This window comes from Babesia bovis (genome assembly GCF_000165395.2).
Source record: "Babesia bovis T2Bo chromosome 4 map unlocalized Chr4_2, whole genome shotgun sequence".
Classification (NCBI taxonomy): Eukaryota; Apicomplexa; class Aconoidasida; order Piroplasmida; family Babesiidae; genus Babesia; species Babesia bovis.
Genome location: NW_026261572.1, coordinates 682,063 through 706,161, shown reverse-complemented (window position 1 = coordinate 706,161; position 24,099 = coordinate 682,063). Strand labels below are relative to the sequence as shown.

Sequence of the window (24,099 nt, the reverse complement as noted above, 5' to 3'; positions counted from 1 at the left end):
CTTCCATGGTGGTGTCTATGTATCACTATTTTGGGTAAGTGCTAATTTTTATTGCACATATATAGTGTGTTGTTTAAGGTACATCCTTAGCGTGTCTATGTGCATTATAGAAGTTCTTATAGATAGAATCAACTAGGAAGTGACGCTATCGCTTGGCAATATGGATCCCATCGAGGTGTTATCTACTTTATCGCATTTAGAGGGCCCGAAAACGAATATATGTACTGATCAATCCATTTCAGCTTGTGCTCATGTATTTTCTCGTCATTCATTGGATGGTAATGTAAGGACTCTATTATCGCCTACCACTGGCGACGCCAGTGCCGATACTCCGGATATCGCATATCGCAGTGACCATGGACCAAAGGATCCTGTAATTTCGTCCGACGTATATATGCCATTTGATTCTAGTGCACTTGTATCGGCATATCCTTCCATAAATGTCCCTATACAGCCTAGCAACGTTCCTTTAAGGTTCTTAAGTGAATCCTTTCGGCTATTATCAGTATCATTGTCTAGGCTGCCAGGTTTTAAATTGGATGGAAATTTGTCTTCATTTGACCCAATGGTTATTGATGCCTCTAGTTACTTTACACAACTTGTGGATTCCTTTTTTGGGTACCTCGACCAGATGGTGGTCCCCAAGCTGTGCACAGATAACGATGATCCAGGGTCACAGGAGGTCATCCAAAACTGTGCTAAAGACTACCCCAATGGCTATGACCGTAACCTCTATCGTTGGTTACTTCAGTGTCACGTATTATGGTACAACTGGGTACTTCAAATGCGATATCACACTAATGTTGCTATGGGTTTTGCTAAATCAGTGCCTGGTGAATCCGATTCACAGCGTGTGCTCACTACAGCCCTTGGTTTAAAGGAGTCTAACCGGAACATGGTTTTGTACTCTAGATTATGTGTCCAGCTTCGCGAATTATTGCACAACTCCGAATTGAGTCTCAATCGTGTTATTTGGGAGTTATTAAGCCGTATGCACATTTTAGGTCATGTTGGTGGTGACCAGAGGGATGGATCCAAGTCATGGTCTCGCATATCAGATTTGTTATCTGACGATCTTAGGGCTGAGCATGTAACTGGTAATGACGAGGAACTGTTTAGGCATAACCTTAAGCGTATGCGTTATGAGATGGATGCTCGTATAAAAAACAAGGGTCAATGTGACGCTTTGGCTAAGGAGTGTGACTATTTGGCTCAGGAGCATTCTGCTCTTACAGGTCGCAAGTTAACTCTTGCATCCAAGTTAGAGCAGATCACTAAGGTCCTGAAAGAGCTGATTAGCTCCTACAAAACTGAGATACAAGTAGACATCTTGAAGATTCCTGATGCTAAGAAGCTGGCGCCACTGCTGTATCACCTCGGAAGTCGCATACAGCTTTACTCGTTGTCCAACCCAAATCGCGAAATATTCATCAAGGTTATAAAGGATCGTGAATACTCACTTAGGATGTCATTATCAGCGCCTCGGGATACCGTGATACCAAATAATGACGCCGCTTCCAAATGCTTCCCCTTAAACTTCCGTATATATCTAGACGACACTGGACACCTTCGTGTCAATAAGCCGAATTACTCATTCAACATAATGCCAATCGGTACCTGTACTGTAACTCCTGGGCAATCTACTGAATCTATCCCTGATAACATGGGTCTCGATGAGTTTAGTACTGGTGACTATGAGCTGCCTATAGCATTTCGTCAATCAATTGACTATTGGTATGATACCGCTATATACTATATTTGGAACAATTATTTAATTGAGTGTTACCGTCGCAATCGTTTGGAGATTACTTCTCTGCTGCCTCCGGAGTTATCACTAGCTCGTGCATCGTGCTACGAGTACAAGGACAGCATATTGCTACTGAGTAACTCGTGCGCATCCGTGAAGGTGCGCTTGCAAATTGACGCTGACCAGCGTCCTAGTTGTTCATTCGATAGTTTTGAGTGCCATGGGCGCTTATCTATAAATCGCCACGTCCCATTGATAGACAAGGTATCTCCCAAATTCAATCCCGTTACCCATGACAATGTCTGCAAGGTAAGATACGATGTACAACATCATATATGTGCAGTTACTGGAATCTACTGGCCTCGACATTCTATCGCACTTTGGATCTGAATACCGTATATTCCAGGTAGCACTGTTGTTAGAGGGCTACGCCTACATCTTCGACTGGTTATCATCACTGGAGTACAAGTCTCAAGATTGAGATATTTTCTGGCATGCTGCTGGTAGGGGTCCTACGCATATTTTACCGATGACATACCTCATACTTTGGTCTATGTTATGGTTATCCTTGTAGTCTGACACTACATCTCCGTTAGTGGGCTCCTTATGTTGACCAACTATTTTGACATCGTATGCTTCATCCAGTACGTTCGGGTGCTTGAGGATGATATCCTGTACTGCTGTGTTTTTGCACAGGTTCATGTACTCGGGGCTCCTTAGCAGGAGGTCGCACATTTGCTTAACTACATCCAAGGCCTCGTTGGAGTGATGCTCATTGTGAGAGTGTTCGTGGATTTCGTGTTGTTCAGTTGTAGGTACGTTCTCCTCTTCCTTCTCTCCGGTGGAGAATGCCGCATCGGCTACAGGTTTATTTTCAAACTCGTTGGTGTAATCGTCAATGGTTTCCTGTGTCTGGCTGTCGGGGGTTGATTGGCGCAGTATATCAACTAGCTTCTTCATGGTCTCCCTGGTTTCTTCATTTGCTATCGTACGCTTAGCCACTTCCAATTGATGTTCCGTGGGTTGGTACGATCCGAAGTGTATAGTTTCTGTGTTACCGTGAGCCTGCACATTAGCATTTGCTTCTGTGGTCACCTCAGGTGACTTTTGCCTGTAGCACATGGCTCCTGTGCTCAAAGCAGCTAGTACAACTAGCTTTAATACGTTCGCCATTTTGTATATGTGACTATCTAGGATAGCCATCGCTGTCTAGTCAAATGTGTATGCACCGAAGTGCGCCATGATATACAACATTAACTAGATCCTGGAATGTATTTCTTGATAAATATACTTCTAATGTGTAGCTATTTTATGGCGATGTGTTTATCCGCTTAATGTGTAATCACGGTATCCACTCCATGGCCATATTTCCTGCGCGATAGATTCACCATGTTAGTACTAACCTTTTACAATATTTCTTGACATGTCGCAGCAGCTTGTGACAAGTGACCGTGGATACATTGAGCTTTATAAGTTAGAGAAGTTATTTGATGCGCGATTCGCTCTGTCTTCTGCTGTTGACCAGTTAGACACTGTATCTATAGACGACGTATATCGCAACGATAGTATAATAGCCCATGTAGTCTTGCGTCCCACTGACCCTGAGTTTAATATATCACTCCTAAAGGGCGAGAGTTGCATTAACTTATCGCTATGTCTACATCGTGTCCCTGGTGTATCACTTGAGTCTAGTCATGGTTACTATACCATTAGCCAAGCTTCTGACATTGATGTCAAGGGCGACCATCTCGGTCGTGATGTAAAGCTTGTTCTAAAGAAGGTGATTCTTACCTTCCTTGGCAAGTACTTGACAACTACTCCGTATGCCATTTACGAGTGTTTGAAGTTGGTAGATCGTGAATTATGCCACATATTTGAGATATGTGGCCACAGTAGCAAAAATACTACCGATACTAGCAATTCTAAGGTCCGGGAATCCAATGTTGACACCTGGTCTTTGGAGGAGCAGAAGAGGTATGTAAGACAGAGTACAATCTATACCATACAGTCTTGAGTTTGCTCTTGGTAAGACCAAGGGCATTCCCAATGCCGCTGAGCGTTGGTCTGCTGTGGCTGCGATAGTGAAGACCAAGAGCGCTGATGAGTGCCGTCTTCGTTTTCAGCGCTGCCGTGAGCAGTTGCTAAACAAGGCCAATGAGGTGGGTTACGCTATTTGTTCAAGATACTGTTAACCAGCACAAAAAGTCACTGGCTGGTATGCCTGCTGAGTATGAAACTGTACTTGCTAGGAGTGACCCTTTACGCCTATTATCGCTAGAGCTGGAAGCCATCAGTGTGTTTAACGTTGTGAATATAGTGTAGGTTTGGTATTGAATTAATAATGGCACCAGGGTCCAACTAGGCTGCACTAGGTGTAGCACGGCGTTCGACGTTACATTAGCCCACGGTGACAGGAAGATTGCGGTTGTGCCACGCCATTGCGATAAATGTAACATGGCCCAGCTTATTGAATTTCAACCAGAAATTGCCTTTGCATCTCAGCCTGCATTGGGCAACCTGAAGTTAGAAAACTGCATCTTTCTGGTTAGTCTAAATGCATATGGATATACCGTTTCAGGACTATATAACTGGCGAGTTTTTCGTTACTTGCGAGAGTTGTGACACTCAATGCAAGGTTCGTGACGTTCAGAACGGTATGTTATTCTGTTGGTCACTCATTCCTCTAGGCACATGCAAACGTTCTGTTTGTAGAGGTTGCTTTGCTAAACTCGCTCTGAGTTTTACTGGTGTTGAATTTGGCCAGGACAATTCAGTTTCTAGGTATGTGTGATAATTGTTGTGTTACAATATCCAGTGTCACCAGTGCCAGGCCTATAAGGATTGTACCAAAGCCGGCGAAACCTAAAACTCCCGGTGGTCGTGGTTTAAAGGTTGGCACTCCACTCCCGGATAATGGCATTTGCAAGCACTATTCAAAGTCATTCCGTTGGTTCAGGTTTCCCTGTTGTGGCAAGGTTGGTCACTAGTATTGTCTTGATACAATTCAGTTATTTCCGTGTGATTTGTGTCACGATGAGGGTACTGACCATCCTTATGAGCTTGCTCATGTCATTGTCTGCGGTCACTGTTCAACTCAGCAAGCGGTTTCTAACAAGAAGTGCCAGCACTGTGGTCGTGGCTATACGGCATCCAGTTCATCATACTGGGAGGTGTGTTTATCTATAGTGTCTTTATATAATTTAGGGTGGCAAAGGATGCCGTGATGCTGTTAAGTTAAGTCGTAAGGATTCCAAAAAGTACGGCTTGCTTCGTAAGCAGGCTGAGCAGACTCAGGGTACGTCACGATCCACTTCTGGTGGTCCAGGGCGTGCTATACGTAAGTGAATATTATACACCTGGTATATATATTGTTTTTTATATGTTAGTTTATGGTTTTAGTTAGGAATCTTGTTCATTCCTGTATCTACTGTTCCTCTTGGCATCAGCCCCCTCTATTGTGATGCGGCTATGATATTCCATGTGGTGGTTTATTTTATTTGAGACGCGTTAATTTCACAATTGTTTGTCCATACTACTGTGGTAGTGTCGCTTCTTCTTTGTATTTTGTTGGAGTGTTGTTCTGGGCATTCAGTGACTTTGTCCATGTGACTCTTCGTGCCATTTCTTGTGAGCCCCGGGTTTTTCGGCGGTCTTTTTTATTGTTACTTTTTTTGAGTTAGATGTCATTATGTCGAGCGGCGGTTACACACTTGATCCGCCTAAGAGCGGTGTGCTTGCTGAGTTGGAGGAAGCTGAGTCTATGCCTGATGAGGAGCGGGTGAACAAGTATTTTTACAATTTATATGTTGCTAATGTGAGTACTGATGACATCATAGGTGTGATGCGTCGTTTTGAATCTTCTCCTCCTGATTCCCGCAACAGCAAGACTTATCGCACGATGTTGAAGATTCTCTTTAATGAGTGTCGTTTTTTCCCTAAGTATCCAGTTCAGGAACTGGCTATAACTGCTGAACTGTTTGGCAAGATGATAAAGCACTGCTTATTGTTATCTAATGGCAACTTGCTGATGCTGGCCTTGCGTTGCATTATCGAGGCTTTGAAGCGTGGAAAGATGAGTAAGATGTTTCAGTTTGGCACTATCGCATTATCTCAATTTGAAACTTCCATTGCTAACTACCCTTGGTTTTCTACTGCTTTATTAGATATCCCGGATGTCCGTGAGACATTCCCTCAGTTATACAAGACCTGTGAGAAGTTACAGAGTATCATGACAGACTCCATGCGTGGCACTACTTATGTAGATCAATCCAAGGGCATTATAATTCGTCCTGAAGATTGTGAGCCTGGTGTAGCTCGCTCGGCTCCAGCACCTCCTGATGTACCTCCTCCTTGTGTTATTGACAAGGACCGCTTGGATGTGGGCGAGTTAGAATCTCTGATGAACTGTGTTTTGGACGATTTAACTTTGGAAGTTCCGCCTGTTGCTGTGGTTAATCAGATTTATGCCGCTTTTAACAACATGTCTATGGACACTGCTGCTCAGAAGGCCCGGGAGGTCAATGATGCCATTGAGGCCAGTAATCTATCGTGGCTACTACTCTATATAGTCAAGACTCGTGCATCCAAGGAACAGAATTTACACGACGTGTTCGTTCTATTTATAGAGAACATTAAAGCCCCCAAGGTCTTTGACATGGCAATCCAGATAACTTACTCCTGTATTTCCGCGTGCTTAAAGCACATTGTTGACCAGAAGGAGCTTCCTTCATATCGGACTTTATTAAAGAACTTGGGTAGTTGGTTAGGCCGCATAACTATAGGTCGCAACATTCCCATTATGAGTCGTCGCCTTGATCTTAAGCAGGTACTATTCCATGCCTATGAAAACGGTGCCATGGTAGCCGCTTTACCGTTTGTGTGCAAGATAATGGAGCATGTTGCTAATTCCAAGATTTTCAAACCTCCTAACCCGTGGACCACCGCTATACTCAACTTCTTGGTTGAGATACACTCTTTAAATCGTTTGAAGACATCTTTAGTCTTTGAGGTTGAGGTACTATTCAAGCACCTGGACCTCGGTCTTGAGAATTTTGCCAACAAGACCCAGTTACTGGAATCCCGCGTTCGTCCTGATGTTTCTATTGATTTTGACCCTGTGGAGGTACCTTCTGAAATACCCGTTCCAAAGGTTACTGAAGTTCCAAAGCCTGTTCATCAGTATCCTGTTACGGGTGTCCCTAAATCTCAACCAGGCCGTTCTGGACTAGGTCCTCAGCGTGAAGCCAGCAAGGACAGCGTTCGCGAGAAGTTGAACCTGCTCCTTGCTAAGGTGATGCGTGAGGGCCCTGGAGTTGTACGACCCAATCCACCTGGCGAGTCGCGATCCACTGAAAAGCCACATCCACCTCCTGGGTACCCTCCGGTACCACCTATTGGTGCCCTTAACGGTTTGCACATGCAGCCCGTAGGCAACGTCTCCAGTGGCCAATCTCCTATCAAGAACCCACCTACACCACCATTGAGTGACTTTGCTGAGCGGGTTCTACACCAACTTCAATCGTCGGTGGTGATATCTCCGTCCATTGCTATTTTTGAGTTACAGCCTCAGTTACGTGCCTGTGTTCCTTTGGCTATTGACCGTGCAATTCGTCGTGTGATTCCAGTTGTTTCCGAGCATGCGTTATCGATATCACGTGCAACAACTCGCATGTTGATTTCTAATGACTTTGCTGGTGAAGAGGATGAGTCTACCCTTCGTGTGGCAATTCAGAGCATGATGGAATATTTCGCAAAGTCACTGGTTATTGCCACTTGCAAGGAGCCTTTGCGCATTGCATTCCACGAGAGCCTGCGTGCTGCACTTCAGACATACAGTACCCAGGACTGCAACACCCAGGTACTCGTTGAGCAGCTGGTACAAATCATCAGTCAGGATAACATAGTCCCTGCTGTAGCAGCTGCTGAGAAGATAGTTGGTGAACAGGCTGTTCGTGACGTTGACTCTGTTATACCTGACGTCTTGAAGCTTTGCAAGACTCAGCATCAGCAGGGCCTGCCTATATCACTGCCTCCATTATTACAGCAGTGGAACCGTTTAAACGTTTGCATGGACAAGCGCAACTTGACTTTATATCGCAATTTATTCCAGAATGGCGCTCGTGGATTACCGGTTTCCAGTCCATTGTTGCAGCATCTTCATGGTAATGTACCTCGTAGCATGCCCCCTCAGCCGGTGGGTCCAGTTACTAACGGTGCCATGCCAATGTCGCTGTGCAATGCTGTAATGTCACGTTTTGAGGAGTGTTTTGCTGAGGTTCGTGAGCCTTTGCGTGAGATTGCCTTATTCCCACCAAGTCTCTACAGCAAGAGTCCAACTGAGCCTGACTATGAACCTATCATGTTTAGTACTCATGCTTTATTGGTACTTTACAGTTTACCTGTGGACCATGACCTCTTTTCTTGTATCGCCAAGTGCCTCAATGTCATGGAGAATTCACGCCATTCCGAGATGGCCTCAATCGCTATTTCACATAGGCTCTTGACCTTCCTATGTGAGGGTATAGGTGCCCAGGCAGGCTTGAATGTCGAGGTGCTGCTATGTGTTTTGGACGGCTTGAACCAGTTAAATCCTGGTATCAAGCAGTCCTTGGTCCCCCTGTTATTTTCCCAGCCTTTGGATCGTGGCAACACTGCATTCAATGTTGTCACTGTCACTGGCTTGCTGCGATACAATTTATTGGACTGGTCCCATTTGGTGCACTACTTGACCCTTGCTATGGACAAGGGTCGCAACAGCTATGCTGTTGAGATGGCCATAGTTATCACTGCGATATCGGTGATTGACCAGCGCAGCATAGGTCCGGAGGCTGCTGCTGCCATAATTCGTGAAATCGCTTCCATCAAGTGCGGCCTTGAGATGTGCGAGACTTACAGTGGCGTTTTGCTGAAGGACGCTCGTTCTAAGTTACTAAAGGACTACATGGATCTTTGTCCCGAGCCCCGTTTAATTATAGTTTCCTTGAGTCCCATACTGAAGCGGAACCTTGCGGCTTGTGTTACTGGTTCTAAATTCAAGCTCGTGGGTCCTACTGACGACGTTATGTCATTCCCGGAGACCGTGCGCCGCGATTCGCATTTGGACCTTGGTTTTGGTGGTGTTAGGCGTATTGTTCCTCCACCTCCAGTTTCGGATTCCCACCGTGCTATAGTCAGCATTATATTTGCTAAGTGGATCGAGTCCAGTTTACCCTATGACGGTGAGAATTTACTATTGGCCTGGCGCCAATTCTTCCAGAGATTTAATTTACAGAGTCTATTTAAAATGGATGGCGGTACGGATAACTTTTTTGCCATTTGTGTTGGCAGTGCCATTGGCACGATGTCGTCTAGCAGCCCGGGTTGGACCGTTGACCAATTGGATGACCCAGGCTTCCCCAGCGAGGGCATTGACAGTTTGATTGCTTTGGCCAAAATGGCTGATGTCATGCTTCGTTTGGTCGGTGGCAGTGACGTTCCACCTTCCAGTGCGCTCCAGAAGCTCCTTGCTTCCACTGCAAGTTTGGTACTCTATGGCCACGACTACATATCATACTACAAACTCTGGGTCGTCTTGATGCGTTACTTTGACAAGCTTGAGGTTGCTAGTGGTAACATTGTTTGTCGGATTACATTTTTAACAGCGCTCCGTTGCATCAATCCAACTCGTTGTCCCGAGTTTGTCTTTTTCTGGTTACGTTTAATTTGGCACCCAAGTCTCCTTAAGGGTGCAATGGCTATTCCTCGTTGTTGGTCCCACGTCGCCAACTTGTTGCTTGAGATGACTTGTTTCATGGATGCTAACCGTAAGCATGAGTCTTACCACAGGATTGAGCAGTGGTGTTTGGAACTAGTCCACCACGTGTGTGATAACTACCCCCAATTCGTGGTTGAGTACTACTTCTGTATTGGCGGATCACCTCGTTTAGAGCGTGCTGCCAGTAGTTGTTACGTTGGTCCTGACCCCGTGCCCATTAATGCTTTGTCCATGCCTGTTGACCATCTACCTGCTATGACAGTTGCTCCACCGGTATCACCCATGATAGTGACGCTGCTAATGCGTCACGGTATCAAGTCATATGCTGATTCTGTTATGCGTTCAGTGGTTCGTCAGGCCAATATCCATGCCAAGATCGATGTCCAGCAGGTTGTTAAGGTACTCGAGGACGTTCTTGACAATGACCCCGGTCAGGGTATGACCCTGGTCAGTTGTTTTAGTTACTATATCGGGATTGAGTTTCCTAAATCACTATCCGAGCCTGAGCGCATCGACGAGCGGCGTCTGTATGTGTACTTGGAGCTTCTTCGCCAGATGTCTAACCGTGGTCGGTACGTATTGGTCAATGCTATTTCTCGTCATTTGCGGTATCCCAATTTGCACACGCACTTTTTCAGTTGCTTGTTGCTATGGTTATTCGATGTTTTCCGGGCGCCTCGCGATGACATTTTACGCCAGATAATCTTGCGCGTGCTCCTGGAGCAAGGTTTATCTGGCGTCAAATGCCCTTGGGGCGTTCGTCTGACTGTGGTTGAGTTATTCCGCAACCCTCGTTACAAGCTTGGTGGTGATTCTTTCAAATCAATCCCTAATTGCACTCGTGCTTTGCTTGAGACTATATCTCAAGTATGTTCAGACGTGGTTTAATTTGATATCACTTGTGCATAACATCTAGTACTAAATCCCTGGCACTAGTGCCAATCTGGTATTCTTTATACAGTTACTATAGCATATTCCAGGGCACTGGGAACTACTAAGTGGGTACTACATGTAACTGCTGCCAGTTGATACTTTGAATATCCGTCTGAGTCATCAATGGGTGACATTGGTGTCCCTAAGTCCTGGGACCGTTTAGGTGACACTAAATGGTACTTATAGAGCGTAATGTCTAATCCCCTGCAGGTACCGAGTGGAGACCTCGACCAAAAAGGTATACTACTACAACCGATGTACAAAGGAGGTACACATCAGATATATACTAGATACATAACGCAGTCACGATGGGAAATGCCGGATATCGGCATTCCGGAGAAACCTTCTTCCGATTCAGCTGGAAGCATATCAGCGGACGACTTGAATAACTTCAAATCGCTCATCAAAGAGCTGAATCTACCTGCCAGTACCAGATTCGACGAGGTGTGTTGGATTATATACTAAACATATGTCCAGGCACTGCCTAAGCTACTGTTCGACTCCAGGTTTACACGTATCCCGCAGCCAGAGCGCAGGAGAGTATTTCAACAGTGTCAGCGTGACATTGTACGTGAATCAAGTCGGTCTATAGGTGAAATCGTGAAGAGCTATGGCGTGGAAGTGGACAACTCCAACAATGCCAAGGCGTTACCGGTTAAACGTTCGAGAGGTGATAGGTTAACTGAACCGGATAGGCCCGGTATAGAATCCAATGCACAGCGCTCTAGGAAACCCAGGATAGAAGTCCAATCGCGTGAATCTCTAGCAGCCTCCATGGCTCATAATGCTTTCATGAGCATGTTACATGAGCGCATACGTATGCCGTTTTTGGATGGTGAAATAGTACCACTGGACGACGACTTGTTGCAAGGTGACCCTAGGGCTGAGGGTTGCAGCGCAAAAGACCGCAAAGTCCTCTATGACAAGTTCGTTTCAGAATTCCTGGAGGCTAGATTGGCCCTATTCGACCAGAAGCTCAGTAACATAGGCAGCGAGCAGGTGTCTAGCTCCCTGGATGAGGTAATGTGCTCTATAAGGGCTACAATATTACTACAGGTTATAAAACTCGTTGGAGAGAGGCTATTCCACGATTTGCCTAGACAGCGTCTGCAGGTGGTATTCAACCGTTGGAATGACGTAGTTGTACGTTGTGTTGCATTGTGTGTTTACTGGTCCACAGAAGGCTGAGCTTCTGGATGACTTTAATCTCCTTTTGCGCCAGACTGTGTGTCACCACGACGGCAGTCTTGAGGAGAATCTAACGCGCATAAAATCGCAACTACGTAACGACCCTAGGTAAGTTACGTAGTTTCGTTTTATAAAGTTAGGTACCGCAGGTTGGGTGTGTTCCGTGAGGAGCGTGATAGGCTTGTGATGCAGCGCCTGAGGTAGGTCACCTATGTGCGGTGTCACACATCATCAGTGAGCTGGAATCTGAGCACATAAAGAATCGTCATTAATTATTGTTTATCTTCCAGTGTGTACCTGTAAGAACGATGTTGTGGATAGACAAGCATTGTCCAAAGCGCTTGGACGAGTTGACATCTCACCGTGATGTCAATGCGTTATTGACTAAATTAGTAGAGAAATCGCATGGTGAAATCCCTCATTTACTATTTTATGGTCCTTCTGGTAGTGGCAAGAAGACACGCATTCTTGCTACGCTCCGTGCTGTGTTTGGCCCTTCTATCGATAAGGTATGGTTTATGTGTTGTAGGTTACAGTGAGCAGGTTAAAACCGAGATTATATCTAACGTTGATACTTCTAGTGAAGTCGTTGTCTGCCAGAGTGACCATCACATACAGAGTTAGGTTGCATTTTGGAGTGACCAATTTATATTCAGTTCCCTGTAGCGATCTCGGCAGCCGTGATCGTGTCATAGTTCAGGATATCATTCGCACTCTATCAGCTTCACCTTCTGCATCAAATTACTTTATGAAGGGTCCTTCCTTCCGAGGTGTGTTTGACCATATGCTATCATGTACCTACAGTCTTCCTTTTCGAGGATGCTGATGCTTTATCGCTACCTGCTCAAGCTGCTTTACGTCGTACTATGGAGACCTATATTAAAAACGCTCGCATGATTCTCCATGTCAATCAATTAAGTCGCATTATGCTACCTTTGAGGAGTCGTTGTTTATGTATTCGTGTGGGCAGTCACACCATCGATGAGGTAGGCTAAACATAGTGTTGTGACATTGCATAGATAACTACTATCCTGCGTAGTATATGTAAAATCGAGAATGTAGCGTCCGCGCAGTCTTCCGATGAGGTATTAAGGCGCATTGCCACCTCCAGTGGGCGTAACTTACGCCGGGCCATATTGACCCTGGAGACCATGACTATGGGTGGTTATCCTGGTAACACTGTGGACTTCCTGTTACCTTGGGAGCGCAATGTCCAGCAGATTGTGAAGTACCTCATGTCTAACCAATCGCCTTCTGCTGTTGGTGGAATCCGTCCTCAGGTGTACGAGCTGCTAGTTTGTTGTATTCCCGGGGAGATTATATTACGTTCCATTGTGGAGCAGCTGTCACGCCGTGTCAAGCCTGACTTGATACCCAGGATTATGCATATTGCAGCTCACTTCTCCCATACCATGAAGCAGGGTTCGCGTGACATTTGGCACATTGAGGCGTGCGTCGTGCAGTTCATGGCACTTGTTGCAAATTGCAAGCGGTAGACCAGAACAAAACGCTATGTACTGGTAATCTAACGAATAAAATATTAACGCCTATGGTAATTTACCAGTAGCTTTGTGTATGGCACTGTGTCATGGTAACACCATGACGACTATGTTACATTATATACAAATGGCTAGTGTGCTGCTAAATACTTTGCGGCTGGGTCATCTCTGAACGCATCTGGAAGTGGACTATGGGCACTCAGGGGTGTTTCCAGGACACCTTCCCTCCAAAGTCCTAACGTCACATGCCGGTCGTCAGTAAGCCGACCCAAACCGTGAGGTAGACCCTCTATTATGGTACCTACATAAAGCATCCCATTAGGCCATTCAATCTCGCCTATACCGCAGGGTACACCGTCAACGAAATTGCAAATTAATCGCATACCATCTGAATTCACTACAGTACCTTCACCATTAGGCAGGCCATTTTGGAAGTTGCCAGCGTATATACGTCCGTCTTCACTAGCTAGCTTACCCTCACCGGAACATGAGCCATCACGCCATTCACCTACGTATTTAGATCCATCCGGTAACATGGCAACTCCATGGCCATGAGGCAGTCCATGGCTCCAGTTGCCTTCATATATGATACCTTCACGGGCAAATAGCCCATTACCGTGTGGAAGATCACATTGCCACTGTCCTTCATATGCAGTTTCGCCATTCTGCATCTTACCAGGCCCTTCACGCTTACCTTCAAAAATCCAACCTAGGTATTCAGAACCGTTTGGGTAGGCGACGCACTCCCAATTAGCTGCAGGCGCAGCATTCGTGACTTGGGAATTCATGCTGCGCAATTCACCAGTTTCCAGCGATTGAAGCAGCGACTGCTGCGTCACGAGCTCGTGAGTCCGGCTCTTGATGGTCGAGCTTCTGGACACCGTTGAGGTGACGGTAGGAACCGGAGTGGGTTCCTTCCTCTTCGGTTTCCACCGAGTGCACAAGTTACTAAATATTCCCATTTCTAATACATTTTATTATGTATTACAATAGAGTTAGTGTAAGGTACACATTTTTTATTTTAATTTGTGTAGGTTGATGCAAAAATTGGCCCCTGTCACAAAGACAGAATGGCCGAGTGGTCCAAGGCGCTGTGTTCAGGTCGCAGTCCGTAAGGGCGTGGGTTCGAACCCCACTTCTGTCACCATTTTCGCTGTCTAAATCGCTGTACATACGCTATTTATACCCTGTATCCACCGAGTATATAACTCAGTACTACGACATCTAGATTCCATTGCCTGTAGACCCCAATGAAGCACTCAGCTCTATGCTATAAAGTACACATTATTTACACATTTCGTGGTTTATTGCGATATTATACAGTGTGTATAACTGATCTCATACCACCTTTGCATAGATAGTGACTCAGGTACTTCATAACGTAGAATCCATACGATTTAGTCTATATCACTTGCGCTTCATCCAGTGGTTCTTTGTAAGCGAGCCTATGTACGTAAGGCCGCGGTTGAACACTTCCTGGCGTGACTTTGTTTTCACAAGTGCGTGCCTAGGTCTAGGGTACCTTATAGCTTGGTTGAGAACGCGGTCGTAGTACCTCGAGGGCGCTAGGTTATTGTAGACATTTACCAAACGATTGATGGCTTTCACCTTGCTGGCGTGGTCCCAGCCTTTGCTGCGCTCGAGTACCCGTATAGCATGGGATACCACAGCTCGGTACTTCGGGTCCGCCGGAAGTGAATGCGCCACGCTTTGTAGATTTTGGTACCTCACCGCGGGAGCGGTGCAGACTTTACCCATATTAATCGACCCTGTGACGTCCTCTGGGATACATGACTTGAACCCATAGTAGTTCCTAAAGGGGTACCTCGAGTCAGGGCCCACCTGGTACTCCTCCGGGGTGCCCAGGGCCTGTAGATAGGCATCGTCACCTGGAACACATATAACAACCAACGTGGTACCCACCGGACTCTATAGCCGCCACTAATCTCCGCAGTCCAGCTAACTTCTGACCAAGGCGTTCCAGGGGGTCGAAGGAATATGACTTGTAGCCACAGAAGGCCACTAACGGCTCCAGGCATTCCGGTGGCATGGGTGCATCTAGCCTCTGGGATGAAAAGTGAATTCTATCCAGGAAACGGTCCACACGAGTTTCCTCAAAAGCGTTGCGCGTGCAACGGTTGACCAGTAGATTTCGCAGCGCTGACCGCTGCATTGCATAGCTGGACTCAAAATCCGCAAGCTCGTTACATAGTACAGGCCGTCTGTGTACTGTCAGCACTATTAACGCACCACTCACTCTAGTCTTAACACATTACACTCGATGGCACGGGCCATAACATCTAGAAAACGATCACTCATAGGGTCCTGCAGTTAATAGGGCACGTAACATATAACTACCTTAGAAGGGTTCATGACACAAAACATACGAGATATATCCTCGTATGCACGTGCCTTCTGGACGTCTGACGTCAAGGTTTCAGATTCAGTGGATTCGTCGAACAGAGGTGACCTATGGTATATATACCTCTACAGCACAACTAACGTTATATCATAGGGCTCCAAGGGAGTATTGGGGTCAATGCCCATGAAGTACTTGCTAGTACCAGCGCCTATAGCCCGGTACCTAGTGGCTTGACGAATGGCTCCATGGGACTTCGACGCCAGTCGGCGCAATTCGGCATTTATCCTGCTACTAGCCGTAGCAGGTGAAGGCGATTCCGTGGTATCGGGGCCTACATCCAGCTCTAAGCTAGTCTCTATATCCTTTATCTTGGCAGGAGGGACGTTCTGTATAGTATGTGACCTAGGGTACTAACATACCTTAAGTCGATGTGCTCCAAGCAGCTTGCGCTTATCGTCAGCACTAAGAAACCGATAGCGATGGAACCCTTTAACAATGGATTCCACCCCTGAAGACATGTAACGATGCCCTAGTAAGGGGATCATTGTGTTAATTGAGGTACTACCAACTACACACTAGGTGTAATCTATAGAATATATACACACTATGCCCGTATGTATCGCACCAAGTGTATATGCTCAAATGTAGTCACTGCAGCTACCAGAAAAGGTCATCTAACAAGCCCGCTCACTGAAGCGTTGGAGCAGCTGAGCTTCAAGGAACTGCTATTCGCAGCGGAAAGCCTTGCCAAAGTAAGTACAACCATTGGAATGGATTACTCCCTATAGACACGTGTAGAAGATCGCAATCTATGGAATAAAATATGTGATAGGCTGCGGCCTGAGATAAGGTCAACCGACCTAACATCAGTCCTTCGTGTGGTACATGCTATGGCCAAGGTGCCATATGCAAAGGTAGGTTGGATACACAGTAACTATAGAACACAGATTTCATTCCTTATCGCTGTGGAACGGGCACTTCTAGATAGGCACGTAGAAACTGATACCAGAACTGTAACACAATACTTCATTGACGCATGCCGGCTGGGCCACGTAGAGACCAATACGTTCCAGGCAGTAATACGAGCGCGCATAAACGCTCTGAAGGAATTTTCACCATTCGATCTATGTTTCCTTTTACACGTCACTGCCAAGCTGCGCTTAAAGGATCACGGGATAATAGAACCCATATCCATGGAGATTCTGGGCTCTAAAGAGAATTATGAAGCACTAGTTAAGGTACTGATCTATATCACTATAACATACCACCCAGGACGTGGCATTGGTGGCTATGGTAATACGGGCTCTGGCCATGCTACAGAGCACAAATACATTATTCAACAAGCTTGTAAAGGAGATTGTGCCACAGCAAATAGATGAACTAAGCCCACAGGAGCTCTGTAACGTGATCTTCGCACTTGTAGTGGCATTCCAGGATGTAGAATGTAAGTCAACATAATGCCAAGATAAATGCCCAGATACTCCACATGTAGCAAATCTCTTGCGTGAGCTACTGGACCGTGTTAAATCGCAGATGGATCAACTACTAAACATCGAGATAAACCAACTATGCATTAGCCTCTATCACTTGCGTCAGAAATTAGTGCCATTCGACGAAAGGTTTGCCAATATGCTGGAGGCAATAACAGTACTTGATCTGAAATTCAAACCCAGCACCTCAAAGATGCAGTATAAATTAGCACCGCTGCTAAACCATCTAAAACTACAACATCGAGCTGAAGTGCAAATCGGGCCCTATGTAATGGATTATGTTATACCTCGCCTAAATGTAGGTACTTTGTATGCCACTTAACGCCCCTAGGTAGCCGTTGAAGTTAATGGACACTCACACTTCTACCACCAATCAACACAGTTCCACGCACTCACTAAGCTAAAATACAGCATTGTACAGTCACTAGGCTGGCAGGTACTCAGTGTAAACTACTTCGACTGGAAAAATAAAAACCGCCAGGTAATTTTACAGTACCACCTCACGTACCAAACAGAGTAAACTGGAATATCTAGCGGAGCAATTACAAGCGATAGTTGATACAAATATGTCATCCACGTAACGTGTTTTACAACACAAGGTAATGTACTACTTGGCACCAGCTTTATCAAGAGCATCGTAAACAGGTGCTGAATTAAGTGTATCTGTAGCCGGTCGAGCTGTAACATATAAAATCATACAAATGGACTTACGCTCGTTATATATCATGTCGACGGTCACAATGTTCCAACCAGTTTCAGAACGAGATAACAAACATGTAAACATACCACCAGACTTGTTACCCGAGGCGTTTACACGAACAACAGCACGATCGCCACGCTCCTCAACAGTCCAGTCACTCCTGAGAGTTATGCGATCGCCCAAATGCTCCCTTATAGTCTTGTTGGTACTGCAACCATTAGGGTGTAAAAACAAATCCCTACCGAATCTCTACGATGGCAGCCTTAACACACGGTGGTATGTTCAAGGCATCGTAAAACATATAACCCGAAGCAGCAGTTGCACATAGCGCTGATATGCCTAGAATAAGACCTTTACCACCAGAATTGCGATTTTTAACAGAGGAATCCAGTGACGTTGAAGTAGACAGTCGGCGGTAGCCGACGTGCCAAGCCTTGGCACTAATGCGGCCGGCAGTACTACGGTACCCTAACCAATGCCTGGGATATAATAACCGCATTGTATATATACAGCGTAAACCTATGGATACACATGGCAACATGGGGAATGGCGCGAGCCATCCAAGGACTAAAACAAATCAGGCTATATAATCTAGCCACTTTAACAAAATGAGAATACAACTGAAGGGTGGTGTTTGGAAAAATAGCGAGGATGAAGTCCTCAAGGCCGCAGTGATGAAATATGGACTCAACAACTGGTCCAGGGTATCATCACTGCTGGTCAGGAAGTCAGCAAAACAATGTAAAGCCAGGTGGTAAGTTGAAACTTTACGTTCCTAGACCACACAGGTACGAGTGGCTCAACCCGTACGTCAAGAAAACGGAATGGTCAAGAGACGAGGAAGAGAAGCTGTTACACCTGGCAAAGCTGTTCCCAACGCAGTGGAGGACTATAGGTCCCATGATAGGACGTACAGCACACCAGTGCCTGGAGCATTATGAACGACTACTAGATCAAGCCCAAGGGAGGGACGAGGTAGGTCAAGGCAGTAACTGTGCATCACGGACACAGGATGATGAACTTGACCCCCGGAGACTTAGACCAGGGGAAATCGATCCCGCTCCAGAGACTAAACCATCACGGGCAGATGCAGTTGATATGGACGACGATGAAAAGGAAATGCTAGCAGAAGCACGAGCACGGCTGGCTAATACACGCGGTAAAAAGGCAAAACGAAAAGCAAGGGAAAAGCAAATTGAACAGACACGGCGCTTGGCATCATTACAAAAACGCCATGAACTAAAGAAAGCTGGTGTGAATGTAGGAGCACTGAAGCTACATAAATCTATTATGGACTACGTAAAGGAAGTACCATTTGAAACACAACCGCCCAAGGGGTTCTATGAACCTGAAACCGGTCATGAAATAGATCAATCGCTGCGCAGTATACAGCAATTAGAAGGTAAACGCCGTGATGATGAGATGCGCAGAATGCGCAACGACGATGCGCGCAAGTTGAAACGTTTACAAGAAGAGAATATAGGAGAGGCCATGGCAGTGTTCCAGAAATATGATGAACATAGTGCAACGAGAACACGATTAGTCATGCCAGCACCGACGATGACAGATGAAGAGATTGTGCAAATCGTTAAAATGGGAGCTGATGTACAAATGTTCGAGGATAATGTAGCGGCTTCATCAGTGGCAAGAACACCCATGACATCGATTATGGAAGAAGCACGTATGGCAGCAGCCTCACGAGGGCTGCAGACACCACTATTAGGTGAAACCAATGTAACGCAACATACAAATGACACTGAATTCATAGCACCAGCCACGCCGAACCCATTGAAGCTAGTGCCCAAAACACCAGCCAGTATATTTACCGGCAAGTTCGGGAGTGTGGATCGCAGTAAATATAGCGAAACGCCATCAAGTACCATGCCATACGATGATGACGATCCCATAGGAGCAAGTGCACGCATGGATATGGCGAGGCTACACGTAAAAGCAAGTATATCAAACCTGCCGCTACCGGAGTCACAAGTGGAGATTACACTGGATCCAATGGATACTACGGAACTGCCACAAGAACTGGAAGTCGAGCCCGACCAGGGTGAAGTTGAAACCCAGCGGATACGGCATCATCAAGATACCAATGAAGCTAACCTAAGCTCAGTTATACGCAAAAATGTAGAACGACCCCTGAACTACAGCCATGTAGTCTTCGCAAAGGACTTGGAAATTACTCAGGATCCGTATACAGTAATGGCAAAGGAGTTGATACACCAGGAATATACCAGGCTCATACAATGGGATAGCATAGAGCACCCAGTGCCAAATGGAAAACCATGTCTAGAGCAAGTACCACCAAAAGATAATATAGACCCTGGATATATAAAAGTAGGTTGCAGTGATACAATATATATACAACAGCTCGCGGAGCATGAATTGAGCATGGAGACCACAAAGCTAAGGAACATGCTAGGGGCACCTGATGAACCACTGGATATAGACATAGAAAGGTAGGTACGTAAGTAAATAACTATATTACCCAGGAAACTTATCGACACCTTTGCATACTGTAACAATAAGAAAAGCTATGTACCACAAGAAAAACTGCAACTAACAGAACAAAAACAAGCCAGGAATATACAGTGTACAGCCATAGCAAATGAATTGAATTTGTTAACTAAACAGAACCAAACACTTGAAAACAAGTGTAATATCGCAACAGGAGGATATATCAAAAGACAAGAGGCACTACTCAAAAGTATAGGTAAGCACAGGACAAAGCTATCACAACACGCAGCGGAATTACATGACAAGAATGTAAACCTAGAAAACGAACTAGCAGCACATACAGCAATGAAAAATAAAGAGGCGGCGTCAGCAGAAGGACGTATAACATTCCTACTGGCACAAATACAAAGGGAACGCGAGTTCAACGCACAGTTGCAAAAACTCTACGGAAGACTAGTAGCCGCAGATGATAGAAATAACATCGCATGATATATAATGTACACACATTTTTTAATTGTATATATTCAACTGTGCTAGACACCCTATGGCCAGACACAACACAGCGGTCGTGTCACCCGATCTCCAGGACCCACCACCCAAGGGAAGTAACCTAACGCAGGCCTTAGGAACATAAATTAATACCTAATATAACATACATGACGAATATGGATAAAAAACAAGAGGAAGATATCAACCAAAGCAAAGCACCACTCTCACTGGGAGAACGGTTGCTCAACAAATCGTCAAAGAAGACAGGTACAATCTACAGCTTAAACGATTAATCTGCAACCAGGAATATCAATAAGCGTACATGGGATCGCCGTCAGCATCACGAATCAATCAAGAGCACCAGGGAGTGCCTGGAAGTCTGATAATAGACCAAATATTGCAAAAAACATAGACAGGTGTGTAACAGTACCTAAGAAAACAAATATACAAACAGGAATGTAGACGATGGTGCATTCCCAGGATTGCAAACAGGGGCACTGGATAATCCTACAGCCAGAGATACATTTACAACAGACAATACAGCAAAGGGAAAATGGCAACCCACAGATGTGCTGCTAGATACAGAACTCATGGGAGAAAACTTTCTCATACCAGGGATGAAAGGCACATATCCCATGGGATACAGGAATTTTATCGGAAGAGGTGTCAGTGAAACGCCGCCTCCACCACCCACAACACCGCCACCAGTACAAGGGGCACCCAAGGCGCAAACAACGACATCCAAATGGCGTAAGGACCTAAGAAAAACAAGCAGCATGCAATCAGCATCTACCCAAATGCCAAACGACACATCGATGCGCTACGATCCCACAGCAGAACCCACATCAAAAGCGTCGACCAGGTTTTTCAATACAGCACATATGGATAACCTAATTGAACGACCACCAGGTATACTAGATACTGAACCTACCCAAAAGGATATCGGAACTCGGTTAAAGGGTAATAGCGATAAACATGTACACAGCCCCGCAATACGACCTAAAACACCAAAATCAAGTGATAAACACACATCACAGGTAACTGAACGAAAATCTAAAAGGACGCCAATAACCCCTAGCAAGGACATGGATCACAGAGATATAAAAAGCAATGAACTGCCTGTAACACCTATCCCTTTTATCCCAAGTGAGCCACTTGCCACAACAAAGTATAAACAAGGCCGTACACAAAGACCACAAATTGATAAAAGCCCTAAACCAACAAGCTTAAAAGCAAAGTTCAATAGAAGTGTTACCAACGCATCAATATCGGATAAATCTGATGCCGATGATAATATCAACAACCTGGCAACAAGAATGAACGCATTAAAAGTTGATGCCGACATTATGGAACTAAAACAAGAAAACCTACAAGACGATACAAAGAAATATAAACCACGTAGGAAAACATTCAACACAAGGGCAAATAACCCTAATTAATGTTTAGATTCGTAACATATAGCTATTTATATTAACCCAAGTACTAAAGGCAATGGTTCGCAAGAAATTTGAAGTATCCAGAGACACTCAAGCGATGAACACGACCATTAGCAAGAACAAGTAAAAGGTTATTGGTATTAGGCAAAAACGTAGATGTCACAACAGACACTGACGACCTAAACCTGGTGTAAGCTGTAGGGGCCTCTAAATAATGACGAGTACGACGAAAGAATATATACGGTAAACAGCCACTAGAACTTTTGTCAGTATCAGCGCCATTGGCACCAAAGCAGTCAACGCAAAAACGCTTACCGTTCTCACGTAACTTTATGTGGTATACCGATACGACATTAGTTATACTGATAGTACACAAAAAGCGACAGTCAGGACTCAAGTGACAAATACGCAATATACCACCGCCACCTGCCTTGCGGAACTCCTGAAGCTTCATACCAGAAAATGAACTCCATAAACGTATTAAACGACCACCAGTAGAAGATGTAACCAATAAAAGACCGTCAGAGCTCAGCCCGACAGTAGTAATCTCCGACTTGTGAGCACGAATGAACACACTGTCCTCACTCACCATGGTATCACTGATCAAATCCAAGTTGTACACACGAACGACGACACTACCGGGTAAAATACCCGGAAATGCAATAACACTTAAAGTATCATTGCCAGAAACTGAACATATACCCTTGGCATTAGAAAACGTGGAAAAGGTGTCCAAAAGACGGAGTGTATTGACCTGGTATATATGGACCTTGTCCTTCAAAACAATGACCAGCAAGTGACGCAGTAACTTCACATTGATAATACGAGATTCAAACCCCAAACGAGCTACCTCAGAACCAGACTTGTCATCCCAAAGAATTAAACGGTTGCGACCAAAACATGGACTGGTATCAGCATTCAATGAATCACCAGGCGATATATCAGGTAGATCCTCAACAACTATAGCAACAATGTTGCAGCGATATAGCATCTCAACCAAACCCACGGAGCCATAACCATAACCTGTTAAGTCGCGTTCAGTAGCAAGAGAAAATGGATTGCAATTGTATACACGAAAACCGTAAGAACAAGTCACAGCAAGACATGAACTGTCCTGGTTAAATCGAGCGTCACGAAAGTCACGTAAATAGCCACCTTCAGAAAACAAATTAAAACCACGATGCATGTCTCAAACACGCTAAGAAAAAAATATCAAACCAAGGTACCAATATACCCGATCGCCGACATCACATGATCTCCACTAGAAAATATCCAATACGCCTTTATAGAGATTGTATACCAAGCCAAGGGTGATACCTATGACCGCTACATGTATTAGAGTGTACAACTTATTAGATCCAATCAATAACAACAAACAATAGATTCTAACAATGATGCCATCCAATAGAAAACAGAAGCCAATGGAGTTACCGCAATTACCCGAGCATTAAAAAGAGAGCCCAGTCCCCAAACTTACCAAAAGATTCCATCAACAATATACACACACTAACGAAATATAACAAGTTTATTATATCCAAGTTTTTTTGTATCCAAGTTTTCAGGATAATGCCCAGTGTTAGAGAAATGCTAAGAACCAATGATCCACCAAAAAAAAGTAGACTAGCGTTTAATAGGAGAAAATGGAGATTTTTCATGCTGCAAATGCAAACGAGCCTTTAACCACAAACTCATAGCATTAAATGATGGCCCATGTACCTTATCAGATAATGGACATAACACACGATACACATCATCAATCAATTCACGCTCAGAGGGATCTGCAGAACAATAACGCTCCATATGCGATAAAACACGGCGATCACGCCATGAAAACCCATTAAAACTAGATATCATAGCATTGCGGTCACCAACAAGAGAGGCGCTCGCAAAACGATTCAAATGCTCAATGTCAGATGTCACAGACTCGACATGAGAATCGCGAGATGACGCCGAAGGACAATGACACCCAGACTCCATAGTTATAACACTAAATAAATGAACACACTAAAGAGAAAATTATATGAACAGCGACACTACAA

General features: G+C 45.0%; 14 protein-coding genes across 14 annotated transcripts; 8 read left to right on the top strand and 6 right to left on the bottom strand.

The window, feature by feature from the left end:
* The first annotated feature begins 121 nt into the window (after positions 1-121).
* BBOV_IV003130 (uncharacterized protein) lies at positions 122-2,267 on the top strand. The gene is made up of 2 exons (XM_051767308.1): positions 122-2,056; positions 2,091-2,267. The coding sequence occupies exons 1-2, from the start codon at positions 161-163 to the stop codon at positions 2,226-2,228; spliced, it is 2,034 nt and encodes a 677-aa protein (XP_051623073.1). The 5' UTR covers positions 122-160; the 3' UTR covers positions 2,229-2,267.
* BBOV_IV003120 (uncharacterized protein) lies at positions 1,913-2,929 on the bottom strand. Its single transcript, XM_001609426.2, has one exon. It carries the CDS (start codon positions 2,918-2,920, stop codon positions 2,219-2,221), a length of 702 nt encoding a protein of 233 aa, XP_001609476.1. The 5' UTR covers positions 2,921-2,929; the 3' UTR covers positions 1,913-2,218.
* A 181-nt stretch (positions 2,930-3,110) lies between these two features.
* Positions 3,111-5,096, top strand: BBOV_IV003110 (CHY zinc finger domain containing protein). Its single transcript, XM_001609425.2, has 9 exons — positions 3,111-3,721; positions 3,756-3,906; positions 3,944-4,065; positions 4,099-4,291; positions 4,326-4,401; positions 4,435-4,528; positions 4,563-4,722; positions 4,756-4,917; positions 4,952-5,096. Exons 1-9 carry the CDS (start codon positions 3,171-3,173, stop codon positions 5,090-5,092), a joined length of 1,650 nt encoding a protein of 549 aa, XP_001609475.1. The 5' UTR covers positions 3,111-3,170; the 3' UTR covers positions 5,093-5,096.
* Positions 5,097-5,385: 289 nt separating this feature from the next.
* BBOV_IV003100 (CCR4-Not complex component Not1 family protein) lies at positions 5,386-10,438 on the top strand. The gene has a single exon (XM_001609424.2). The coding sequence runs from the start codon at positions 5,436-5,438 to the stop codon at positions 10,386-10,388; it is 4,953 nt and encodes a 1,650-aa protein (XP_001609474.1). The 5' UTR covers positions 5,386-5,435; the 3' UTR covers positions 10,389-10,438.
* A 93-nt stretch (positions 10,439-10,531) lies between these two features.
* On the top strand, positions 10,532-11,914 carry BBOV_IV003090 (FF domain family protein). Its single transcript, XM_051767916.1, has 8 exons — positions 10,532-10,609; positions 10,644-10,701; positions 10,737-10,877; positions 10,911-11,453; positions 11,490-11,576; positions 11,614-11,729; positions 11,762-11,821; positions 11,857-11,914. The coding sequence occupies exons 1-8, from the start codon at positions 10,557-10,559 to the stop codon at positions 11,891-11,893; spliced, it is 1,095 nt and encodes a 364-aa protein (XP_051623072.1). The 5' UTR covers positions 10,532-10,556; the 3' UTR covers positions 11,894-11,914.
* BBOV_IV003080 (Replication factor C C-terminal domain family protein) lies at positions 11,911-13,146 on the top strand. The gene is made up of 5 exons (XM_001609422.2): positions 11,911-12,130; positions 12,165-12,240; positions 12,278-12,391; positions 12,426-12,607; positions 12,641-13,146. Exons 1-5 carry the CDS (start codon positions 11,930-11,932, stop codon positions 13,115-13,117), a joined length of 1,050 nt encoding a protein of 349 aa, XP_001609472.1. The 5' UTR covers positions 11,911-11,929; the 3' UTR covers positions 13,118-13,146.
* A 20-nt stretch (positions 13,147-13,166) lies between these two features.
* BBOV_IV003070 (MORN repeat family protein) lies at positions 13,167-14,101 on the bottom strand. Its single transcript, XM_001609421.2, has one exon. The coding sequence runs from the start codon at positions 14,080-14,082 to the stop codon at positions 13,252-13,254; it is 831 nt and encodes a 276-aa protein (XP_001609471.1). The 5' UTR covers positions 14,083-14,101; the 3' UTR covers positions 13,167-13,251.
* A 395-nt stretch (positions 14,102-14,496) lies between these two features.
* BBOV_IV003050 (uncharacterized protein) lies at positions 14,497-16,097 on the bottom strand. The gene is made up of 6 exons (XM_001609420.2): positions 15,902-16,097; positions 15,624-15,868; positions 15,479-15,590; positions 15,378-15,445; positions 15,044-15,342; positions 14,497-15,009 (listed from the first exon to the last, which is right to left on the bottom strand). The coding sequence occupies exons 1-6, from the start codon at positions 16,025-16,027 to the stop codon at positions 14,528-14,530; spliced, it is 1,332 nt and encodes a 443-aa protein (XP_001609470.1). The 5' UTR covers positions 16,028-16,097; the 3' UTR covers positions 14,497-14,527.
* BBOV_IV003040 (RAP domain family protein) lies at positions 16,070-17,563 on the top strand. Its single transcript, XM_051767777.1, has 7 exons — positions 16,070-16,234; positions 16,271-16,396; positions 16,430-16,720; positions 16,755-16,926; positions 16,960-17,274; positions 17,308-17,453; positions 17,488-17,563. The coding sequence occupies exons 1-7, from the start codon at positions 16,097-16,099 to the stop codon at positions 17,551-17,553; spliced, it is 1,254 nt and encodes a 417-aa protein (XP_051623071.1). The 5' UTR covers positions 16,070-16,096; the 3' UTR covers positions 17,554-17,563.
* A 1-nt stretch (position 17,564) lies between these two features.
* BBOV_IV003035 (Cytochrome oxidase complex assembly protein 1 family protein) lies at positions 17,565-18,205 on the bottom strand. Its single transcript, XM_051767568.1, has 3 exons — positions 17,915-18,205; positions 17,684-17,880; positions 17,565-17,650 (listed from the first exon to the last, which is right to left on the bottom strand). The coding sequence occupies exons 1-3, from the start codon at positions 18,169-18,171 to the stop codon at positions 17,580-17,582; spliced, it is 525 nt and encodes a 174-aa protein (XP_051623613.1). The 5' UTR covers positions 18,172-18,205; the 3' UTR covers positions 17,565-17,579.
* Positions 18,206-18,260: 55 nt separating this feature from the next.
* On the top strand, positions 18,261-20,648 carry BBOV_IV003030 (pre-mRNA splicing factor component family protein). The gene is made up of 6 exons (XM_051767513.1): positions 18,261-18,426; positions 18,461-18,647; positions 18,684-20,015; positions 20,049-20,137; positions 20,171-20,391; positions 20,425-20,648. Exons 1-6 carry the CDS (start codon positions 18,281-18,283, stop codon positions 20,622-20,624), a joined length of 2,175 nt encoding a protein of 724 aa, XP_051623070.1. The 5' UTR covers positions 18,261-18,280; the 3' UTR covers positions 20,625-20,648.
* A 137-nt stretch (positions 20,649-20,785) lies between these two features.
* Positions 20,786-22,093, top strand: BBOV_IV003020 (uncharacterized protein). Its single transcript, XM_051767341.1, has 3 exons — positions 20,786-20,891; positions 20,929-21,040; positions 21,079-22,093. Exons 1-3 carry the CDS (start codon positions 20,792-20,794, stop codon positions 22,061-22,063), a joined length of 1,197 nt encoding a protein of 398 aa, XP_051623069.1. The 5' UTR covers positions 20,786-20,791; the 3' UTR covers positions 22,064-22,093.
* On the bottom strand, positions 22,067-23,345 carry BBOV_IV003010 (uncharacterized protein). The gene has a single exon (XM_001609416.2). The coding sequence runs from the start codon at positions 23,244-23,246 to the stop codon at positions 22,107-22,109; it is 1,140 nt and encodes a 379-aa protein (XP_001609466.1). The 5' UTR covers positions 23,247-23,345; the 3' UTR covers positions 22,067-22,106.
* A 300-nt stretch (positions 23,346-23,645) lies between these two features.
* On the bottom strand, positions 23,646-24,072 carry BBOV_IV003000 (uncharacterized protein). Its single transcript, XM_001609415.2, has one exon. It carries the CDS (start codon positions 24,035-24,037, stop codon positions 23,681-23,683), a length of 357 nt encoding a protein of 118 aa, XP_001609465.1. The 5' UTR covers positions 24,038-24,072; the 3' UTR covers positions 23,646-23,680.
* Between the last annotated feature and the right edge of the window lie 27 nt (positions 24,073-24,099).